Below are 16,010 nucleotides of genomic sequence, written 5' to 3'. Positions count from 1 at the left end.
GGAAAAGCACTGTTGATTATCTTCAGCCTGCCTGACTGTTGGACATGTATTTTCAGCTGCATGTGCTCATTGGGATACATAATTCACCTTTCTTCTGCTTCAAACTGTGATTCTCTTCCAACAATGGAACTGGAGGAATCACTCTTATTGAAGAGTTTCAAATTCTCATAGGCAGGTGGATTTGGGTCTGGAAAGAACTATGGGAGGTTTTTATAGTGTGGATTGATCTTATGCCTTCAAAAAGGAATTAAGGAACCAACTGCTTCCCCATTTGTTCTCCTTATAAGCAATTACCTGCCACCAAGATTTTTAGGGAAGACCTTGACTGTGATGGATTCAGCAGAACCAATGCTTAAGTCTGATCCAGGAGTAAGCATTTACACCATATCAGTGGAAGCAGAGTGGTGATCCCAGCCTGTTGTTCATCTGGGATTGTACTAAAGCACATTAAACTCTGCAAAAGTTACATCCTAAAAACATAAAACTGATATAAACCACTTGTCTGAAGAACCCAACTGAAGCTCCTTGCTTTAACTAAATTTAGCATGGAATCCCTGGCAGTGTTCAAAGCCAGGCTGGATCGGGTCTTGGGTGACACAGTCCAGTGTGAGGTGTCCCTGCCCATGGCAGGGGGGTTGGAACTGGATGATCTTAAGGTCCTTTCCAACCCTAACTGTTCCATGATTCTAAGATACTATTCCCACTGCTCATTTTTAAATGGGCATAATATTGCCTCCTTTGACCACGTTTTAGGATCTGGAGTACTGTTTACTCCATGTATATCCCTTCAAGGGACTTCTTATTGATCAAGTATTGCTTTATATATGTGGAGTATTAACAGGTCCTAAAACAGAGGCTAACACAGAAGATTTGGAAGCTTTATAGAAATGTTCTGCTATGCTTCAGGAGGTATTTAACCTCTTGGTTAGGGCTATATTCTTTCTGAAGGATGGAAGACAAAACAAGTATTGAAACTGAGTCTGTTGGTTCCAACTCCTGTGGAATCATCCATTTGCTTCACACTATAAATGAACTTCACCAAGCAGCAGGACGGGAGGGTGTTTAGCTTCAACGTTGAAATGTACGCTTGTATTTAACTTGACGTGCTTTCAGAGTCCAGCTGAAAACCAAAGGGTGCCACCTAAAGAGCCTGAAATCAACCCATGCTTAACTCTTTGCAAAATCACTTCCTTACTTTATGATTTGGGTCAAGTAACGTACGAGCATCTGCAGCTTCTGTAAGTCACACATTATTCGGAGGGTAGTAACTCGGGAGGTGTCTTCTATAGCATTTTAGAAGTTCTCCATGTCAAAACGCCCTCCCCACCTCCAAACTCCCCTTCCCTGCATGCACAGCACAAGATGCACAGATGGGCATCCAATTTCCTCAACATATTTCCTCATTAAATACTTTACACAGAGTGGAGATTGCCGTTTGCTGGGCTGTGATGCAAGCAGGATGCTTAAGTAAAAAACCCATAACCACAAAAAACCAACCACCACACTCAAACCCAAAGAGCTTTCCTGACGAAGAAACATAAAGGAGAAGTACCTGAAGAATGTCACAAAGAACTGTACCAGGTCCATAAAGTTGCTGTGCTGCGAGAATGCAATCTGCAAGAGAAAAGCAAATGCTTTCAATTACTGGAAAGGAAATTCATCTTTCAGCTGCCTTGTTGCTGGGCTGAAAAATGACAATAAAATACACCTTTACTTCAGTCACTTAACGTTTTTGTTAATTTGGGAATAGCACTGAAATATCCTGAGGGAAAAGAAAGCAAACTGTAAACTCCCATCATTTTGAAACCATACATCCAAGAAATGAGCCTAAACAAGGAACATCTCTCCCTGCGATGTCCCAGGAATAACCTTCAGCGCGCATTAACTACCATGGGGAAAACACTAGCTCAGAAAGTTAGAACACAGGAGTTTTATGAAGCTAGAAAGAGAGTAGCTTTAATCAGTGTATACACAGCAACCCAAAGTACAGCATTTAAAGCTCCACGCACATGCTCCCATTCAAGCAATATTCATACATGGAAATCTCCTTGAATAAGGAACTTACACTGAGAGCAGCAAAGAGGCATGAAACACAGAAGATAATAGATACCGTAAAGACAGCTATGGCATTCATCTTAACTCACTTTCCTCCAATCCACTCCAACTGCAAAGGAAAGTGGAAAACAACCGAGTATTTTGGATGAAAAACAGAGGGAAGAAAGCGAACAGGAAATTGGGAGGTGGTCAGAGGCAAAGGGAAAGATTAGGGAGCCTGGTTAAAAATCACAAAGCCGAGGGGAGGCAAGCCAACAACTTCTGCAATATTAGGAATCAGAAGTTCTTTCCAGGTACCTCCTATTTCCTCTGACTATCAATCTCAGCACCACAACAGGGCATTAACTCTTTCAGGAAGGAACTGAGCTGCTTTCAAAGCCAAACTGAAAGCTGCACTTCCCAAAGTTTTCCATGGATACTGAACTCATTTAAGGCACGATTCGTTGTTCTTTATTTCCTTAATAAACTGCATTTCATGGTACCATTAGCATAAACACAAAACTCCCCTCCCAGCAATAGTCACACTGCAAAACTGACAAATGCATGCAAAATGAGTGGTTGCTTGGATTTCTCTTGCTCTAGAACACCTTCTATCATCGTACTTGCTTTAAATATCCACCATCACTTGGCACAGAAGCTGCCCAAAACAATTTTCTTGTAAACATAATGAAATGCTCGAAAGCTGAAAGCTTTTTACAGCGCGTAACTTCTGTTTCGCTGGAAAGCGAGCTCAAAACCTGCAGACCAGATGCTTGGGACCTCAGTTAACTGCAGCCTACAAAAGACAAGAAAACACACAGCTTCTTGCTGATCTTTTCCTTTATAAAGTGCTTCCCAATAGCTCTCCGATTAGAAAAAGAGAGCATGATTTCATTTTGTCTTCTAAAACGCAGAGAGACGGTTTTCTATTCACGGAACTATTCTTTAAGGTGCTTCTTTAAGGCAAAGAATTTCCTTGCTAAAAATCACAGAATCATAAACTAACTTGGAAAAGACCCTTCACATCATCAAGTCCAACCTTTACCCCAGGACTGCCCAAGTCCACCAATATCACATCCAAAACCACAAACATACACTCAGCATATAGAAACACGGCTTGAGAATAACTACGATGCTGACCGACTATAAGAGATGCATTTCCAAACAAAGACCTTATTATGTACCAACAGCTTATATTCAAAACTAAAAGCACAAAGAACTCATTAACAGGCCAGTCCTTTGAAGACAGATAGACCAGTTTCTGTGATGGAAACCAAAGCCTGCTCCAAATTAGAAGAAACAAGTATCTGCTCATTTGAAGAGAGGTTCTATGAAAGATTAATGAGACTGAAATCTCATCTCTCGACTCACCAGAGAAGGGCTTCTCATTTTTTGATAACACAATTGTAGGAAACCAATAAAACAGAGAAGGAAAATGTGGGTTTCATCACACGGAAGCACTATAAATGCTTTACCAATGCTGGTTCTTCTCCCTACCTGTTGGAGCTCTTCTCTTGCAAAGACCAACTGAGGATCTGTACCTCATACATGGGTTAAAAAAGCAAGAGTCTAGGTTGGTTTCTGCAATTTACTTCTCACAAGCTGAAAACACTTTCTGTTATTAAACCTGACCAATCTGTGTCACAGGCAATTTAGTATCATAATTGTTAATGGTTTGCTTACTTAGAGCTTAATTTCCCCTAATATAATCTGTTCCTAGGACTTAATTAATTCAGTTACAGAGAAAGTTTGGTTAGAAATAGCTGTGAGAAGTAGAAGGTTCAGTCTGGATACAGGAAAAATATGGTACAAATTCCTTTGCAGTATGGATTTCTAATTATGTTTAAATGACAGTAGGAGATTCATTTAGCCATTCTCAAACAACTCATTTTGTACCAAAGGAATAAGCAGTGTAAAAGCAGGAAAACATCCTGTATCTCGTGCTGGGGGCTCGGAGAGCCTCCACCAGGTACTGAGCAGAACTTCAGCTCAGTTGCAAAATCAAACTGCCACTTTCATAACATCCATGTCATAGAACCATGGGATGCTTTGGGTTGGAAGGGACCTTAAAGCTCATCCAGCTCCAACCCCTGCCACGGGCAGGGACCCCTTCCACTGGAGCAGCTTGCTCCAAACCCCTGTGTCCAACCCGGCCTTGAGCACTGCCAGGGATGGGGCAGCCACAGCTTCTCTGGGTACCTTGTGCCAGCGCCTCAGCACCTTCCTTCAAGGATGCTTTATACTACGTTCTTAGGAATAAATGCAGCATCCTCAAGTAGGTGAGATGAAAAAACACCCAAAATTTAATTACATTAATTCCAGGGAATATTATTAAGCCAGTGTTTATCTGATCCGAAGAAGTACCTGCAAAAGCAAACCAGTCGACCACGCTTCTTTTAATGCCACATCATTTGAAGTACGGCAGAAATCTGGCTGCTTTCCAGATGAACAGAAATTGCTGGCAATAGAACGCATAAAAGCGTAAAAGTTTTGAGTTTTGTTTTCTTTATTATTTGATTAGCATAAAATATTAAGCCAAGGAGAAAATTTGGCTGCCTCTACATCTCAAAAGCTCCCTGGTTTTGTAATCAGCACACACACATTTCAGAGGAGTTAACGGCCAAGTACTAGGCCACAAAATCTTCTGAGTAGAGGAAAAGCAATTTGAACCCAACTGATGTTCCAGTAACAGTTGGTATGCCAAACTCCAAATGCTTCTGGAGTTAAAACTACAGCCTATGACTACTATCATAGAATCATAGAATAGTTAGGGTTGGAAAGGACCTCAAGATCATCCAGTTCCAACCCCCCTGCCATGGGCAGGGACACCTCACACTAAACCATCCCACCCAAGGCTTCATCCAACCTGGCCTTGAACACTGCCAGGGATGGAGCACTCACAACCTCCCTGGGCAACCCATTCCAGTGCCTCACCACCCTCACAGGAAAGAATTTCCTCCTTAGATCCAATCTAAACTTCCCCTGTTTCAGTTTGAACCCGTTACCCCTTGTCCTGTCACTACAGTCCCTGATGAAGAGTCCCTCCCCAGCATCCCTATAGGCCCCCTTCAGGTACTGGAAGGCTGCTCTGAGGTCCCCACGCAGCCTTCTCTTCTCCAGGCTGAACAGCCCCAACTTCCTCAGCCTGTCTTCATACAGGAGGTGCTCCAGTCCCTGATCATCCTCGTGGCCTCCTCTGGACTTGTTCCAGCAGTTCCATGTCCTTTTTATGTTGAGGACACCAGAACTGCACACAATGCTCCAGGTGAGGTCTCACGACAGCAGAGCAGAGGGGCAGGATCACCTCCTTCGCCCTGCTGGTCACGCTCCTTTGGATGCGGCCCAGGATCCGGTTGGTTTCTGGGCTGCGAGCGCACACTGCAGCCGGCTCATGTTCATTTTCTCATCGACCAGCACCCCCAAGTCCTTCTCTGCAGGGCCGCTCTGAATCTCTTCTCTGCCCAACCTGTAGCTGTGCCTGGGATTGGTAAGACCCAGGTGTAGGACCTTGCACTTGTCGTGGTTGAACTTCATAAGGCTGGCATCAGCCCACCTTACAAGTGTGTTAAGGTCCCTCTGGATGGCATCCCTTCCCTCCAGCGTGTATATATATATATTGCACCACAACATAACTCTTCCCACTTGTGCTGGAAATTTCTGTTATTTTAGAGAAATAAAAGCCCAACTAATAACAACAGCAGGGATGGGGCAAATCTCTCTCCAAACCTAAATAATTTCTACTACTATACATAATATTCTAATATTATACATAATATCAGTACTCCTAATCTAAACTTCTTAACTGCAGAACTCCTAATGTACTTAAGAATGGCATTTTCCTAACATATTTTGGTACATTTTGGGGATCTAAATGCTTGTGACAACACAAATGAAGACAGAAAACACTGTTTTTACAACTTTTCTTTCCCCGCTAACAATTCAGGGGCATTTATATGCTGTATTTTTGCCTTTCTCAACTACTGTATTAAGTGACTCGGTATCAGTGCTGCCTTTCTTCTCAAACCCTACTTTGCACTAGCGATGAGGAAAAGGGAAATTGGAAACGATATTTTCAACGGGACAAACTCTTAGAATAGAATTACGAAGGAGAGAAAAATAAAAGTCTAATTAAGTTATGAAACCAGAGAAGCACAACAGAGAAGGCACAACGCGAAGCAGGCTACGGAGCTCGGTGCTTGCTGTGCATTCAGGAGATATCAAAAGGTCCCTCCTGCTACATCCATTAACCTCAGCCAGCAGGTGGGAGGATGCTACAGCACTCGTGTTTTGAATGTCTCCAGGACCACACAGCACGGAAAAGCACAGGAATTCAGGGATTTGAGGCTGCTTTGCTTTTACATGAATACAGCCCCCATGACAAAGTTAATGAATGAAGAAGTAGCAGGTAATAGTGAAAGCCTGAGAGCTCCATGGGCTCCCAAAGAGACAAAGCCAACAGCCAAACAAGCTGCAGGTGACATGTATGTACATCTTCCTCTATTTCTTCCTCAGCATCTCCACTGCCTCTTCTTTTTTATCCATTTTTATGGTTAGAGGCAAGGATTCAATCTGACCTTGGAGAATACAGACAAGAATAGCAGGATGCTGCGGCCTGAATGCTGAGTGCCTGCGCTGCTGTCGAAGGACCTGCTGAAAAACAAATGGGTTTTAAGTATTCTTGAGCGATGCCAAAGTCATCAAAACATTCATTCTGCCCTCTGTGATAGTGATGGAATGAAAAACTGCTCTTCAGCTCAAGAGACACGTCGTTCCCTGCTTCAGTTCTCCTTTAAACACAAATACAACACGCTCTAGTAAAACACATAGCAGAGAACATGTGCTGCTCTTGGTGCTCTCCACTCAGCAGGAGCGATGAGCCAAGTCCAACAGACAGAGTGATGGGATTTCAAGGAACACTGAGCCAAGCCAGCAATCCAGCTCCACCACCTAAAAGGTGGTATCAGCTCTGCCACATGCTGATGCTGCTGTTTCATGTGTTCACCAATATGGTCTGGCTAGACAGGGCTTGGAGCAAGCTGCTCTAGTGGAAGGTGTCCCTGCCCGTGGCAGGGGGTTGGAACTGGATGAGCTTGAATGTCCCTTCTAACCCAAACCATTCCTTGATTCTATGATTCTATGGGTTGCTCAGAGAGGTTGTGAACGCTCCATCCCTGGTGGTGTTCAAGGCCAGGTAGGACGGAGCCTTGGGTGCCATGGTTTTGTGTGTACTGTAAGAGTGACAGAGCACTGGAACAGGTTGCCCAGGGGGGTTGTGGAGTCTCCTACACTGGAGATATTCAAGGCCCGCCTGGACAAGTTCCTGTGTGATGTACTGTAGGTTACCCTGCTCTTGCAGGGGGGTTGGACTAGATGATCTTTTTAGGTCCCTTCCAACCCTTGGGATTCTGTGATTCTGTGATTCTGTGATTCTGTGTGAGGTGTCCCTGCCCATGGCAGGGGGTTGGAACTGGATGATCTTAAGGTCCTTTCCAACCCTAACTATTCTATGATTCTATGATTCAGAGGTGGGAGATCCTGGAGAGTTTCTAACACAAACCCACACCTGATGGTGCAGGTGTGGACGTCAGAAGTTGTGATGCTCAATTGCAAGTTGACAAATGTGACTAGGGGATAACCACTCATAGCTGCAACACCAGCTGATCTGACAGCTCAAAGACCAGGAGACTTGGGTCATAGAAAGCATTTAAGTCCCAGACATAAATCCAGATTGAGCTGTCACTGCTTGCATTAAAAGAATTACTCATTGCTCATCAGAAGCTTAAAACCCAATTTGCATCCAAGCACACTCAACAGATTGCTGCTTTACATTTTGCAGAAGATAAACTTCTGCCTCCTTGGTGCAGCTGAAGGGGCTCACAGGCTCAGATTTACATTCTACAACAAGCCACAATAAAACCCCCACTAAAATTTGATTTTCACACCTACAACTACAAGCCACGGTGCTCCTGCGCGAAGGACCAATGAAAGAGATAAACGACTTCCTCCTCGCTTGCCGCAATATTAACTAAGCCATTGAGCTTTATGGCACAAACACTTGATCCTGTGCAAATAGAAAACTTGGTTCACTCCTGAACTTACACGAGATGGAAATCGATTTACATTCCAGTACTGTGCTGCCGTTCTGCAGCAGTCACTTTTCAGCTAATTGGTGCAGTTGGCTCCGAAATGCCAATTATAAAAGCTTTGTCTCCCTATGCGAACCCTCAGGTTGCTCTGCAGAGCAAAGATGGGCATAGTTGTCTGTGCATTACAAAGAGTGCTCGAGATTGAGTCCCCCATTTCTCTGCATCAAAAGAAACTGCTACACAAATATGACAAAGGGGAAGTATTTGTTCAATAAACAGCCAGGGGTTGAAGAGTGATATGATGCTCATCTAAATTTAAAGTGCACTAGCAAACAGTGTTCTGGGAAGTCCCGTAATTGGAATAGCAATCTCAGCTCAGACCCTGCACACCTTCTCATTACAGTCACCCAGCACCAGATACCACATGAAGCATAACGTAGGGCTGGAAAAAAATCAGTTCTGACCGTCAGGCAAATACAGTAAAGCTAAAGATCATTCGCTCCCATAGACCTCTGCAGCATCAAGGCCAGGCTGGATGGGGCTTGGAGCAACCTGGTCTAGTGGAAAGTGACCTTGCCCATGGCAGGGAGTTGGAACCGGATGAGCTTTGAGGTCCCTTCCAACACAAAGGGGCCTAGGATTGTATGATGCGATAGGCCGCTGATAAACCTTGCTGCAGTGGGTTAAGAGGTGCTGTCCCAACTCTCCTCTCAACCAGGAGGTAAGCAGCCTCCAAGGAGGTTTAGAGAAGGAATTCACACCTGTAATTCTGCCCCAGAAGTGCAAAGTGCAACTTCTCAGGCTGATCTACAAGATGGTGACTTTCCACCAGAGCCCTGTGTTTTGTGTTGCGGCAACAAGTCCATCCTTGCAGGTGACTCCATAGACACAGCGGCCAAAGTGAGACTGAAGAGGGAGGTATCAACTTCTAGAAGTACTTCGGCAAAAAACTCCATTGGGCTTGTAAAGCTTGACAGAACATTCAGTGAAGAGGCAGAGGATGAGAGCAGACGAGAGGATGAGGAGTAGATCCAACAACCTGAGATGGCCAAGTTATCATGAAAAACTCCATGAGGTTCCAGAGAAGCTGTGGCTGCCCCATCCCTGGCAGTGCTCAAGGCCAGGTTGGACACAGGGGCTTGGAGCAAGCTGCTCCAGTGGAAAGGGTCCCTGCCCGTGGCAGGGGTTGGAGCTGGATGGGATTTAAGGGCCTTCCATGGGGAAGATGACCTCCGAGGTGCACTTCAACTCCCCCAGGCTTTGGTTCTCCAAAGCGAAGAGCACAATACTCAAAGAACCCTGCTTCATTTGTGTTCCTGCAAACAAGTGAACCAGTTACTCAGTTGTTTCAACTTGCTGTTGTTGAATCCTGGTGAATCTGCACATAATCACTCACGCTTACGACTGAAGTTAAAAATAGTGCATTTCATGATAACGGCAATTAAGTTCAGACAAATTACTATCATCAACTGGAGACAGAAACTAACAACATTAATCACTTCTAGCAGTAAACAGCACCACAGATTTCAGTGTAGAAAGGAAAATCTGCTTTAGGAGTATTTAAGGCTTTGGGAACAGAATCGAATGGTCAAGACTCTCCCAACCTCACATACTGCTGGTAGAAGAAAATCTGTGCTTACCCTTGGCCTCCCCAAAACCCAAGCGTTGGTGAGGTGCCCACAAGAATAACTTTGAGTGCAAATATGGTGCTGGAGATGCAGAAGGAAAAGGGTGTTATTGCCCCAGAGATGGATCAGGAGTGCAAGGGGGGGATGTCTCCCCAGAGCGTAACACAGGGAGAGAATCACTTCCATGCCCTGCTGCTAACGCTCTGGGGGTGCAGCCCAGGATACAGTTATCACATGGCTTTTGCGCCTAAACAACTCGCTTCCTAAGAGCTTCTTTTCATCCAAGAAGGGAATTCCTGTTGCTTACAAACTCTTGTCTGCACTTAACCATGAAGACTGACCCACAGGTTTGGTAGAAGTCACTTGAAAAGGGATTCATTGAGCAATCTACATTGCCCTGTTTAATTCTGCAGTATCTAAAGCAACGGTACCTTCGCAAGCACAGCAGAGAAACTTCATGCCATTTCTACTATAAATGTTTAACTAGAGGGAAAAACCTCTTTGGTAAATGGTCTTGCATGGTAAACGAAGTTCAGGTACGGAATTCACTCCTTTAAGAGGAAGTCAGCTGAGAAAAACAATGCAATAAAACCCCTCATTTATAAAATAAATAAAAATGCACATTTTCCATTGCTTGGTTTTAAAGCAGCAGCTTCCAAAGGATAAGATTCATTCAGAATGTGTATAAAACATCAACCCTTATACTGGACCTCAGATGCGCTTGTTCTGAGTTACCTTTCTCTTGGCAGTAGGGATTGTGCACCCATGGGCTGTCCTGAGCAATGGATGGCTGCAGGAGGCTTGCAAGGGTGCATCTACCCAGGACAGGCACCCCAAGATAAGCCCCAGCAGCAAAGCTGGGCTCACTCATAAAGCACAAAGCACTCAGCTTATGCTACAAGAAAAAGGTTATAATCTGCAGCTGAGGATAACATTTTGGTTACAGAGTGAGCTTTCTTGCCAATGTGAGAGGCTTTAAAGAGAAAAATGCTGATGTGTTCCTTATTTTAGAGGGATGTGGATTTATACGTGACTACAAAAATAATTCTGGAGACAAGGCAGTTCTGAGCTACTTTGAAAAATACTGATACAAATAAAAATGCCCAAACTAAACTAATGCCCTAACTAGACACAGCAAGTGAGCTGTGAGCATTAGAGCACACCACTCTCCCCAGATGCACGCCCTCAAAGAGGACAAAGAAGTTCCCCAACACAAGAGGGATGTGGAGCTGCTGGAGCGAGTCCAGAGGAGGCCATGGAGATGCTGCGAGGGCTGGAGCAGCTCTGCTCTGGAGCCAGGCTGAGAGAGCTGGGCTGGGGCAGCCTGGACAAGAGAAGGCTCCTGAAGGGGAGACCTGAGAGCAGCTCCAGTGCCTAAAGGGGCTGCAGGAAAGCTGGAGAGGGGCTTGGGACAAGGGCCTGTAGGGACAGGCCAAGGGGAATGGCTTGAACCTGCCCGAGGGGAGACTGAGATGAGCTCTTAGGCAGAAGCTCTTCCCTGTGAGGGTGCTGAGGCGCTGGCACAGGGTGCCCAGAGAAGCTGTGGCTGCCCCATCCCTGGCAGTGCTCAAGGCCAGGTTGGACACAGGGGCTTGGAGCAAGCTGCTCCAGTGGAAGGGGTCGCTGCCCATGGCAGGGGTTGGAGCTGGAGGAGCTTTAAGGTCGTTTCGAACACAAGCTATTCTATGAAATACCTCCCTGAAGTATCAGATGTTGCTGTGTGGATGCATTTGTGAAGGATCCCATTCCTCGGCTTTGTGCCGAGCAGAGCTCTGACACCATCTGCATTCAGGAGAAGTTACGTTCGTCAGCATACCAGCTATCTCTGCAGAGCTTCCACATGGAAAACATTAAAACCTCAGCACACAACAGCTCAAAGATTCCCTCAGAACCTGGAAGTCCGGCAAAAAGATGAGCTTTACGATCTACAACTACTTGTGTGTCAAAAGCTGAAAAGGATTAAAAGTTGCTTTGCTAAAGAGCTTGAACTGGAAGTACACAAGAAGGAATCAAGAACAGAAAGAAAAGCAAAGCAACAAATCCATTCTTTTTAGGCTGCAAACTAGCTGACAGATGGAAATGGGCCAAACCTTATGTCTTGCATCATTTCTGACCAGACAAAACACTAGGAACATACGACAGACCGAGCTCAGTGCTGCAGTGGGTATTAGCGGAGAAAAACTCTGCCTCCTTCGCCAAGGATGCTTTGATTTCTCAGCATCATGTGCGATGACAGATTAAAAATGTTTATCAATCTGTATCACAAAAGGCTTTGCAATGCACCAGCTGCAGGAGGCTCTACAGCAACTCAAAGTATTTTATATCCTTAATAAAATAAAGTAGTAAAATAAGTGCGTATATTTATATACACTGCATATACCAACTATATATACAGTTCAAGGTAAAATAAGTATAGATTTATATAAATTACCAAATAAAAATACCTTTTAGTGACAATATTTCTTACATTACTGAGCAATACAGAAGCCACACGCTATTTCAAACCTGCTGTTGCGTTACCATGTGAAGTGATGTGACACTAACAAAAAGCAAAAACCAAAGCCAAAATTACCTTCAAACTACCTATTTGGAGGGAGAAAAAAAAAAAAAAAAAAGATAAAAGAAGCAAAGACAGGCACAATAATTTAAAGTTTAACTCATTTTAGGATTTTTTAAATGAGAATGCTCCAGGGAGACCTTAGAGCAGCTCCAGTGCCTAAGAGAGGGGCTTGGGACAAGGGCCTGTAGGGCCAGGCCAAGGGGAATGGCTTGAACCTGCCCGAGGGGAGACTGAGCTGAGCTCTTAGGCAGAAGCTCTTCCCTGTGAGGGTGCTGAGGCGCTGGCACAGGGTGCCCAGAGAAGCTGTGGCTGCCCCATCCCTGGCAGTGCTCAAGGCCAGGTTGGACACAGGGGCTTGGAGCAAGCTGCTCCAGTGGAAGGGGTCCCTGCCCGTGGCAGGGGTTGGAGCTGGATGAGCTTTAAGGTCCCTTCCAATCCAACCCATTCCATGATTCTATGTTCTAGCATACTTATGAAATTAAAATGCTGAGAGCTTTAATGAACACCCATAAGCAGCAGCACTGGGAGCTTGATCTGTGTTTCCATCATAATACCAGAGGAAAACCATCAGGTTCTTTGAAAGGTAACTGGATGCTGTGGAGCACCGTGTCTGAGCTCACGCAAGGACTGATGAAAGGGCTGCCTCATTCTGCAGCCTCAGCTTTGAGAGAGCTGTGAAGTCAGAAATCACAGCCTGGGCTGGTTTACTCATCCAGGTTTTATTTGTTGAGAGCCACAGCTATGAATTTATGCTAAGGAAATCTTAATATGAAAAACATAACAGTGCTGGGTAGGGAAAAATGATCAGTCTACATATATAAGCTCTCATGTTGGCATTAAAAAAGGAGAGGTAGTTACTATCTACCAGTAAGGGCTTTCTAGAACATCTATTTCACCACCGTGTCTTGAGAAACCCAGTAAAGAACTGAACTGCCAAATCAATCTATTCTGATGTATTTCAATCCCCGTAGTCAAAGTAGTCATGTAGCTTAAGGATAGTTTGGGGCCAGGTATAGAAACCAGGATGGTGCTAGTCCCATACACAGACTGTTTTAAGAAACAACTATACACGACACTCACAAATAAGGGGATAAAAAGAAAGAAGAAACCAATTTAGGGGGAAATAACCCACCAAAACCCCCCCAGTCATCCCAGAGATTTATTATACAGGGCTGTGATTGCACCAAACCCCTGATCCCAGCTCTCCACGCTGGTTGCCAAGGCTGCTGCGAGCAAGATTTGCCAATGTGGTTAAAGGAAACATCACGTAATAATAGGAAGTCAGGAAACTAAGGGAGAGAAAAAGGAGTTTTAGTGACATTCCAGGAACGGTTTGCTTTGAACAAAAGCAGACCCGCAGAGCCATCTGAGGGCTGTTATTCTAGCACTGGTGGCTCTGTCTTCACGTCCCTTAGTTAAACAAGCCTGAGGCTTTTTGGTGTTCTCACCCAGGATACATTCCCCCCTCCATGATTTACCCAGGCTTTACTGTTGCATTTGAGCCTGCTGGTTTCTTCTCTTTTATTAGCAGCGTGCTTTTCTCCTCTTCATTAACTCTGCTTACTATTCTTTGACTCTTTAAATAAGCTTTGGTATACAAGGAAATATATCCAGCTCTTCTGATAGCTGTAAAAGCTTCCCAGCCATGGCCCACATGGCTCGTTTTCTGAACTACATCTGAACCTGAGGTTTACATTTACATGCAGCCAGTGGCATACTGTATTTTCAAGAGCTATACAGAACCGAGGTACAGCAAGTGCAAGCAGCCAGCACACCATCACCCCCGGCCTCACCCAGGAGATATTACCTGCCTAATGTGGACTTTGCTTCCATAGAACATTAATTCTGAAGTGTTTTGATAGCATGCTTCCCAGCCCTGCATCTTGAAAGGGCAGAAAAAAAGATCCTTAAAAATAGGACAATCCATACATATCTTATGCTCGTATCTGAAAAAAAACCATCCTAAGAAATCCTCCTGGTATTATTAAATCTGGATCTCAGTCTGTGTCTCTCTGTTCTCCTCTAACTTGCCTTATTTATGCAGCTGATGTTTTGCAACAGCCACATGAGACTTCCAAAGCTGCGCGGTGTTATAGTATACCTGGCAAACAACAATACATGAGTTACTACACTTCATCCATGTATAGCAACAAGTTGTAGACACAAACCCCCAAGATTTCAATGGGTAAAAGGATAAAAAACCAATGCAACAACACAACACTTCAGAACTGAGTCCAGAGGTGACCATAAAGATGCTGCGAGGGCTGGAGCAGCTCTGCTCTGGAGCCAGGCTGAGAGAGCTGGGCTGGGGCAGCCTGGACAAGAGAAGGCTCCTGAAGGGGAGACCTGAGAGCAGCTCCAGTGCCTAAAGGGGCTGCAGGAAAGCTGGAGAGGGGCTTGGGACAAGGGCCTGTAGGGCCAGGCCAAGGGGAATGGCTTGAACCTGCCCGAGGGGAGACTGAGCTGAGCTCTTAGGCAGAAGCTCTTCCCTGGGAGGGTGCTGAGGCGCTGGCACAGGGTGCCCAGAGAAGCTGTGGCTGCCCCATCCCTGGCAGTGCTCAAGGCCAGGTTGGACACAGGGGCTTGGAGCAAGCTGCTCCAGTGGAAGGGGTCCCTGCCCGGGGCAGGGGTTGGAGCTGGAGGAGCTTTAATGTCCCTTCCAACCCAAACCAGGCTGGGATTCTATGAAAGTTCAGTGTTAGCCATTTTCAAGGTTGCTGAAGCCACCACCTCCAGTGAAAAGTCCTGATGTTAACAACCCATCCGACAAAGGGCTTAACTGCTTTTGGGAGAAACCCTTGGTTTTAAGGATTTTAAGAAGCTGCTTGCAAAAATACTACTTATATACGAAAGGGAACAACTTCTGAAAGGGGAAAAATGTCACCGGTTGATGCCAAAAATAAGGCGGCGGGAGCGGATAAAAAGGAAGCAGCTGTTTCATGTTTTAAAGTACCATTTAACTGTTGTGTTTTAAATCTTTCCCTCCCCGGCAGAAGATGTCAGTTTGCCTGCTCTGAAAAACCAGCATGTAATTGCATGTCTCCAAAAAGTAATTACATCCAACAGCAGATTTCATCAGATTAACAAATTGATTTACGTTTCATTGTTGAGTTTAAAGCAAAGCTCTCACCGCAGCGAGGGGGCTGCGGCAGAAGGGGCTCAAAAGCACCTGCAGTTATAGCTAAATAAAGGCAAGGGGCATCATTAGCAAACAACTTTGGCATTCCACTGCTTTCCGAAGCAAAGGAAAAAGAACATTTTTGGAACAGAAGGGTCCCAGGGAGCTAAGGATGATTTTATCTCCGCACCTACATCTATTCCTCATTAACGGTGCATGAGGCACGCTGAGGACCCGACAGGAATGCTAGCAAGATCACCAGCCTCAGTATGGTTTCAAGCCTACATAATTATTTTATCAAAGCAATCACTACTTATCTATATGTATTTTATTCTCTTTGGCCAACAACAAAGATACTTTTTCATTCCCTTTGCCCTTACTGAGAGCTTTCACTTGGTTAACCCAGAGCTTTTTATTACAGAACGACATTAATGTAGAGGAAGGCTGGATACCTCCATGGGTCATATCTGCTCCTTAGGGATATTGATGCCCTGTATCAAATACATAGTGCTTCCTCCAGAGACAAATCAGGGGATTAGAGTCAGTTACAGACCCTGCTTTTTAACTGCGGCTCTGTTTCTTCT

General features: G+C 44.9%; 1 protein-coding gene across 1 annotated transcript in view; it reads right to left on the bottom strand.

Annotated features, from left to right (window-relative positions):
* Positions 1-16,010, bottom strand: part of ATRN (attractin) — a 181,212-nt gene that overhangs the window by 49,880 nt on the left and 115,322 nt on the right. The window contains 1 exon segment of the mRNA XM_065662241.1: positions 1,553-1,614. Within this exon segment, the coding sequence (XP_065518313.1) occupies positions 1,553-1,614 (62 nt within the window).

Source organism: Lathamus discolor, chromosome 1, assembly GCF_037157495.1.
Source record: "Lathamus discolor isolate bLatDis1 chromosome 1, bLatDis1.hap1, whole genome shotgun sequence".
Classification (NCBI taxonomy): domain Eukaryota; kingdom Metazoa; phylum Chordata; class Aves; order Psittaciformes; family Psittacidae; genus Lathamus; species Lathamus discolor.
Note: the sequence above shows the minus strand (reverse complement) of the source record. Positions and strands in the feature narration are given on the sequence as shown.